This window comes from Castor canadensis, chromosome 10 (assembly GCF_047511655.1).
Source record: "Castor canadensis chromosome 10, mCasCan1.hap1v2, whole genome shotgun sequence".
NCBI lineage: Eukaryota > Metazoa > Chordata > Mammalia > Rodentia > Castoridae > Castor > Castor canadensis.
Genome location: NC_133395.1, coordinates 61,576,846 through 61,583,794, shown reverse-complemented (window position 1 = coordinate 61,583,794; position 6,949 = coordinate 61,576,846). Strand labels below are relative to the sequence as shown.

Genomic DNA, 6,949 nt, shown 5'->3' with positions numbered 1-6,949 from the left:
ACACAAAGAGCCACTCCAAACAAGACTTTATAGGTGATGCCTAAGTTTTTAGTTTGATAGTGTTTAGCAAAATGGAGAAAGAGTAGGGTAGGAACCAGCTATTTTTTGTCTGATTTTGATTTAATGTTGAGAAATTGGGGACAGGTAGGAATTGATAATTTGGTTGGCTTTTTGTTTGACTTCTGTGAAGAAGTCACAGCTAGAGAAATAAATTTGGGGATCAGCATAAGAGAGTGTCCACCAAAGGTTAGAAAAGAATACGATTCAGGAGAGAGTTTACATACAGAAGAGAACATTCCTTCACTTCATACAAAAACCACAACATCAGGCCATTAGGACTCTTAACAACTAATTTATTTTAAAATAGACAAACTATTAATTGTAGAAAAAAGAAACAGCAATTTTAAATGTAGTTTTAACTAGTACAAAAAAGCAATAAAGCAGTATCAGAAGCCTTATTTAAGAAATCTCAATACACGATCTCTGAAATTCCTAAAATTCTGTCACTACTTCTAATGTGAACTTATTAGTGAAAGACCCAGCAACATGGTATGCCCTTGACCTAAAAATGAGCTGATCTGTATGATATTCATGCAAAAAGTAAGTGAAGAAATGGGGTAAAGCTTTCTAGTGTCACTGTTACCAAGATAACTGTCAAAATGATAAGTCTGAAACTTAATTGAGCACAAAATAAAATTGTTTTCGCAAATAAAACTAGATTTCTTTTGAAAAAGAACTCTGTGAGTATAGACAAAGTGATTTTTCTAAATGCTAACTGATGTTATCTTAAATACCACCTATTTTAAATTATGGCATCTCTAAATAAGTTAATCACACAAGATAGTTTAAATACACCTTTAGGTGTGGGGGAAGGGGAAGCGCCTCTTTTTTCTAATGCACCTATTTTAACTGGAAGCTTTTGCACAAAGTCAGATAGAAACATTAATGTCTAACTTACAAAGACCTTTGACTACTTGCAATCTCAGTCTAGAAATATTGTTGCTTTGAATGTGCCAGTGTTAGACCATACTGACTTTAAAAAAGTAGACGATAAATAGATAATTGCCAGTTGAAAAGATACATGGAAGACATATGCCATTCTAGAGAAAACACAAACCTTCCCAAATTTAGGAGGGCGGAATCACTGTTGAGATGCAATTAGACAAAGCTCTTAAAAAAAAAAAATTAAGGCTCCTAGTTAACAGTCTGCTTATGGAATAAAATTTTAATTCTTATCTTGATTCTTCAGGACCCAGAAACATTAGAAAGTGCACTTGAGACATATTGTATTAGGGTCCTGTGCAGCAACGCTCTGGCCGGACACTTTACTTTTTCAAGTACTAGGCGGGCACTTATAAATTCAGTGATCTGAATGGTTAAAAAAAAAAACAAAACACACCAAGAGTACTATCAATAATCCTCACTTCAAAGCATAAGTTGGATGAAGAAAACAATCAGTAACTTTTTACAAGTTCTGAGGTATGAAATCTGTGTCAGTAGTATGACAGTATCATAGGTTTATAATTTGTTTTTTGCTTGTATTTAAAAGCTAAAATTTGTAAAAACAAGCACACAGCACATCAGATTCCAATACTAAAATAAAATCTAATGCGTAGACATTAGTAACTTTTTTCTAGTTTCTAATAATAATGTGTTTTAACAGAAGAGTTTAGGGTAATTTGGGTGAATGGGCCATCAAAATATATTTGGAAGGTAGGACATGTTTTCTAAGGGTGTTTATGTTAAATTAAAAAAATATACATATAAATTAATAAAAAAACAAGAGCAAACATCACACATACGCTACAAGGGAGGGCAAAGTAGTCAGACGGGATGGGCTGTTAGGACTCCCACTCCAAAGTCAGCCTCACTGAGAAATTTTAAAAAGTAATTATACTTTGGAAACGCAAACAATCTGCCATTATGTTTTTGTTTGTTTGCAGTACTGGGGTTTGAACTCAGGGTCTACACCTTGAGCCACTCCACCAGTAGTCCTATTTTTGTGATGGGTTTTTTTCAAGATAGGGTCTCACGAACTATTTGCCTGGACTGGCTTCAAACTTCGATCATCCTGAACTCTGCCTCCTGAGTAGCTAGGATTACAGGTGTGAGCCACCACCGCCCAGCTGCCATTACTTTTTAAATGGCATGGTTTACCCAAGATTTTCAATCTTGTATGATAATAATATATCTACCATTGACCACAACATTGAAAGTGGCTTAGGAATCACCCACATAAATATGCAACTTGCATCTGCACATTTCATATCTACAGATAGCTGGAGATGTTAAATGGGCTGTAAACAGACCCTGGGAGAGTTACACAGTCTCATCCTGGGAGACACAGAGGTGTACATAGTGTCCACCAAGGTCCTGAGATGCTCATTTTTCTTCCTTGTTCGAGGTATCCATGCTATCATTCATTTTCTGCTTTTGCATTCGTGTTCGAGTAGATGCTGAAAAAAAAGGACAAACTGCTAAATAGTGTTGATGGCACTGGGTAGGTTGATGAGGGTCTGCCATATACATTATGGTCATGTCAAATCAATGGAGCTCAGAACCTTGCAAAAGCAGTGGTTTTCTCCCCGAACCCCCTATGGTATTTTTGAAATGGGGTCTCTCTAGCTCAGGCTGTTTGGGGCAGGGGGCTTTGAACTCAAGGCCTCACACTTGCCAGTTGAGCCACTCCACCAGCCTCTTTATGTGATGGGTTTTTCAAGATAGGGTCTTGAGAACTGTTTGCCTAGGGCCTGGCTTTGAACTTTGATCCTCTTGATCGATGCCTCCCAAGTAGACAGGATTATAGGCAGGAGCCAGTGGTGCCCAGCCTCAGGCTGGCCTTGATATGCCATCCTCCTGCCTCAGCATCCTAGAGTGCTGGGATCACAGATGTGCACTACCATGCACAGCTAAAATTTTTTTAAATTGTATTTTCTAGGTGGAGGAGTGGCTCAAGTGGTAGAGCACTTGCCTCACAAGCACAAGGCCCTCAGTTCAAGAGCCAGTATTGCCAAAACATCATATTTCTGTCAGTAAAATTTCTTCTAAACACATACCACCAAAATGTCTGCCTGTCTGTATCGTAGATAAATTAGAAAACACATACCCCCAAAAACCACTAAAATGAGATGAGATCGATAGAACTTCTAATATTTTCTTTGCATACTCTCAAAGATGATCTTGCACATTCCCAGTTGTACCCCGCTTTGTAGACTACTGTTCTAGAAATGATGTCAAGTTTGAGCAGACCAGAGCTGGAGAATTCTCTACAGAGCTAGGGATTGCCTTTAAGATGGCTTGTAGATACCACAAAATTAAATTGAGCATGGACATTTAAAAAGTAATTATTATTTGCAATATAGAATAAACCAAAGCACTTAAATTATTTAAAAGTTCTTAACTTTAAGGTAGGCAGGAATTCTTCATAAAAACCACAAAAAAGGGGGTAGGTAGGTGGGTGTGGTTACAGGCATATATGCTTGTAATCCCTGCACTTGGAAGGTTGAGGCAGGAGGATTGTAAATTAAGAGGCCAGCCTGGGCTATGAGACCTGGTCTCAAAAACCAAAAAAAAAAAAAAAAGGAAAGAAAAAGAATGGGGGTGGTAAAGCTCACTGGGCTTTAATTCCCAGCAGAAAAGAGAAGAAAGAAAAACAAAGAAAAGGAGGGAGGGAGGGAAAGAGGGAGGACAAAGAACACTCACACTTGGAAAAGAAAGAAAATAGTCAATAGTTGTAAACACTTCCCCCTCTTCCACTTGGGCAATCCAGCATCATGTGATGATCTTCTTGAATGCAATTCTTTTAGGCAAGTTGAAGAGCATCCTGGAGAATGCCTTACTTAGCCTCATGAGTTAAAACTCCCATTGCTTGGCCCCAATTTTCCAGCTGCACAATAATGGCCCTGAACTTTGGCCTGGCAGAGGAAACAACATCGTAGCTCAGTATGTCACTAGGAAATGGACTGACTACAACCACTGAGCTCTTCTCTAAGAAAATATACATGTTTTAACAGCTTTCTGATCCTTTTAAAAATGCATATTTGTGGGTTCCAAAATGCTTCTCAGTATTTTCAGGGTCTGATTTGGTTATAAGCTTCATGCCTACTTTCATGTACTGGGAGGAAAAGCCACAACTACTGAAAAGTTAAATTAGAAATATATTAGTTGATGTAAAACTAAAATTTTTAAATGTTTAATTTTAAATGTAACACAGTAATACACTTAGAAAGAAGGCTTAAGAAATCAAAAAGCTGGGGGGAGAGGAGAATAAAGGAGAATGATGGAGGGGTGAAATCTAATATGATATATTTGATATATTGTAATAACTTTTGTAAATGCCACAATGTACCCCCAGTACAATAAAAAAAAAATCAAAAAGCATATTTTAAATACTTTACATCTCAAAGTCAGAACCTACAAAGATGAGCTGAAAGCCTCTCCTTACTTTGTAGCACACATTTAGTCCAAAAATGTGTTAGGTAAATAATAGACTATTGTTTGAGTTATATTGTAAGTGTATAAACAAGCCTGCTACTGGGAAGAATTCATTATGTGTGTATTATTTTATAAAGTGAGAGGCTTTTGCGATGAAAATCATTGTTTCTTTCATATAGGTAAGCTGAAGTGTAAGTACTTACTCATTTCTGCCAGTTTCTGTTGAAATTTGGACTCCCCTGAGAGATGTTTACTGCAGATTTAAAAAAGCAAAATATATTTCATATGTGTATGTATAAATAGAAAACTCAAATTTCTGAGAACTATGCTGCATTTAGTGACATTTTATGCTTTTGGTGATGGCTTGTAATCTCAAAAATTTATGAGCTATCAAAAATAAAAATGTCACAAATTTAAATATGGCTCACAAATTTGTTTCTTATAAAGCACACTATTAGTATTTTTCAAGTATAAGAATTTTTAAATCTGCTGTTTAACAGAATTTTATCAATTGCTTTGTAAAAGATGATCAGATTGCTTTTTGTGATTTCCATAGCAATTTATTCATTAAAATCTCTTCAGTATACCTTCAGTAGTTCTCCTGGGTGTTACTATGCTGACAGACTCTGAGAAGATTTAACAAGTTGATCATTTAATAAGTCCGAATTCATTTTCACCACATGATTATCTATTAAAACGTTTCTTTTTAATAGATCTTAGTTTTAAAAAGTTACAGATACTTTACGTTGTATATAAACTGGTAGACAGCAAATTAGTTCCTGTCTTTTGACTTACAAGTCTCAAATTCATCGCAAAATAAAGAATGTAAGTCAAACAAAGCATTATTGGTCATTATTTCTATAATTTGAAGCTTTCTGAATGGACGGGTTCAGAGATTATTTAATGAATAGGCTATATGGAAATTATACAAAATGTTTCTAATCTTAACCATTAATAGCTTAAATAGCATGATATTACTAATTGTTATCTAAAATTAAAAACCCATTTCTGAATCCCCAAGGAGGTGGTATGTGTACATTAATCATGCTACCTTGTACTTAGGGGTGAGTCACTTCATATTCCAGTGGAAACTACAGCTTTTGGAAAGAGTCACAGCATTTAAAAGAATGGCATTAATGGTTATCTGAAGTACACAGTAGGTGAGGAAACTGTGCTTTAATTAAACAAACATTCTAGCACTGATGCTGGAGGGTGAAGGCTGCTCCTGCTGTCCAGAATAAGACAATGACAGGAAAAGCAACACCTTTGAAAAAAAAAAAAATCCCAGTGGCTAACAACTGTTACTTCCCTGAATTTCAGTACATCTACTATGGTTTGAATGGTACTTTTGACTTTGGGCTACATTCATACCTACTATTTTGAGCCATTGTCACACACATAAAATTGTTATGAAAGAGACTGCAGGAAGTTAGGGCAGCACTGACATTCTGTTCTCTCCAGATGACCAGCTCAGCTACTGGGAACTTACCTTCCATCTGCTTCATCTGACCCTTCAATGTCAAAGCGCAGTTTTTTCAGTGGTTTAGGAGGGTTGCTTCCTTCAGCACTTCTTTTGAGCACTCGATCGCTGTTACATACCATTTGATTTATTTTCTGGAACTTCTCAGAAGTCTATGAATTACAGAGGTCTTTATTTTAAATAATGAAATGTCAGCATTTTGAAGATAATAACTATAAACTGTAGTTTGAGGCAGAAGTAATCTCTTCATTTTAATTTTTGGCCCTTTCAGTCCAAAGAAGATACTAAAACTCGCTCGAATTCAGAATGACTATGCCAATTTTGCCCCCATTAAACACCACGCCCTTTAAATCTCCTGTCATCGCCCAGGAGATTGCTATTCTTCCCCCACAACTCTGACACTCCGAAGCCTTAAGCTCCTCATTCCTGAAACTCGCTCCACACAGAACGGGCTTCTTCAGATGTAGCAGAACCAGGTCAGTTTTCTGGAACCTGTTTTTGACAGTTTTATTTTAGGTATATGTAATAGGAGGGAAGGTCACAAAATTTTAGTAAGACATAATGTGTCCAGTGAATAATTTTTTAATTTATTTTATGGGTGTTATGTTGACAAGTCTTACAGCTTAAGTATTATAAGCCACCACATGGCATGGCATTTGTTGAAATGCTGCTAGTTCATAAAGCTTTTTAAAGTTAAAAAAACCTCACACATTCAAGAGACATCATAATTTCAGTGCATTCAATACATTGAAGATGATCTGAGATGTCTCCTGAGGGAGAACACTGTCCCAGCAGAGCATAAAAAAGCTTTGTTACAGTAAAAAGGAAAGAGAAGTGCCAAAGTGGGTGCATCACTACACTTCATACAATGGACATTGGCAGAAATTCCATTTCTTAGCTACGTATTTTAGAACCCGAGTGAGGTAACTCTGTCTCTCAAGGATGTGTATTTACATGAAGCGAGGCTTTCTGATAGAAATCAAATCAATTTGACTGGCAGATTTGACAGGTTTGCAAAAATCAAATACAAAACCA

The 6,949-nt window shown here is 36.4% G+C and overlaps 1 protein-coding gene across 3 annotated transcripts in view; it reads right to left on the bottom strand.

Annotated features, from left to right (window-relative positions):
* Positions 1–332: 332 nt before the first annotated feature.
* Positions 333–6,949, bottom strand: part of Rb1 (RB transcriptional corepressor 1) — a 150,719-nt gene continuing 144,102 nt past the window's right edge. For 2 of the 3 annotated variants that reach the window (XM_020170850.2, XM_020170849.2), the window contains 3 exons: positions 5,924–6,066; positions 4,638–4,687; positions 333–2,456 (listed from right to left, as the gene is read on the bottom strand). In XM_020170850.2, the coding sequence (XP_020026439.2) occupies positions 2,383–2,456; positions 4,638–4,687; positions 5,924–6,066 (267 nt within the window). In that variant the 3' untranslated portion in view covers positions 333–2,382. Of the gene's footprint in view, positions 2,475–4,633; positions 4,688–5,923; positions 6,067–6,949 lie in introns of all 3 variants that reach the window. The other variant, XM_074043390.1, reaches the window with a different exon arrangement.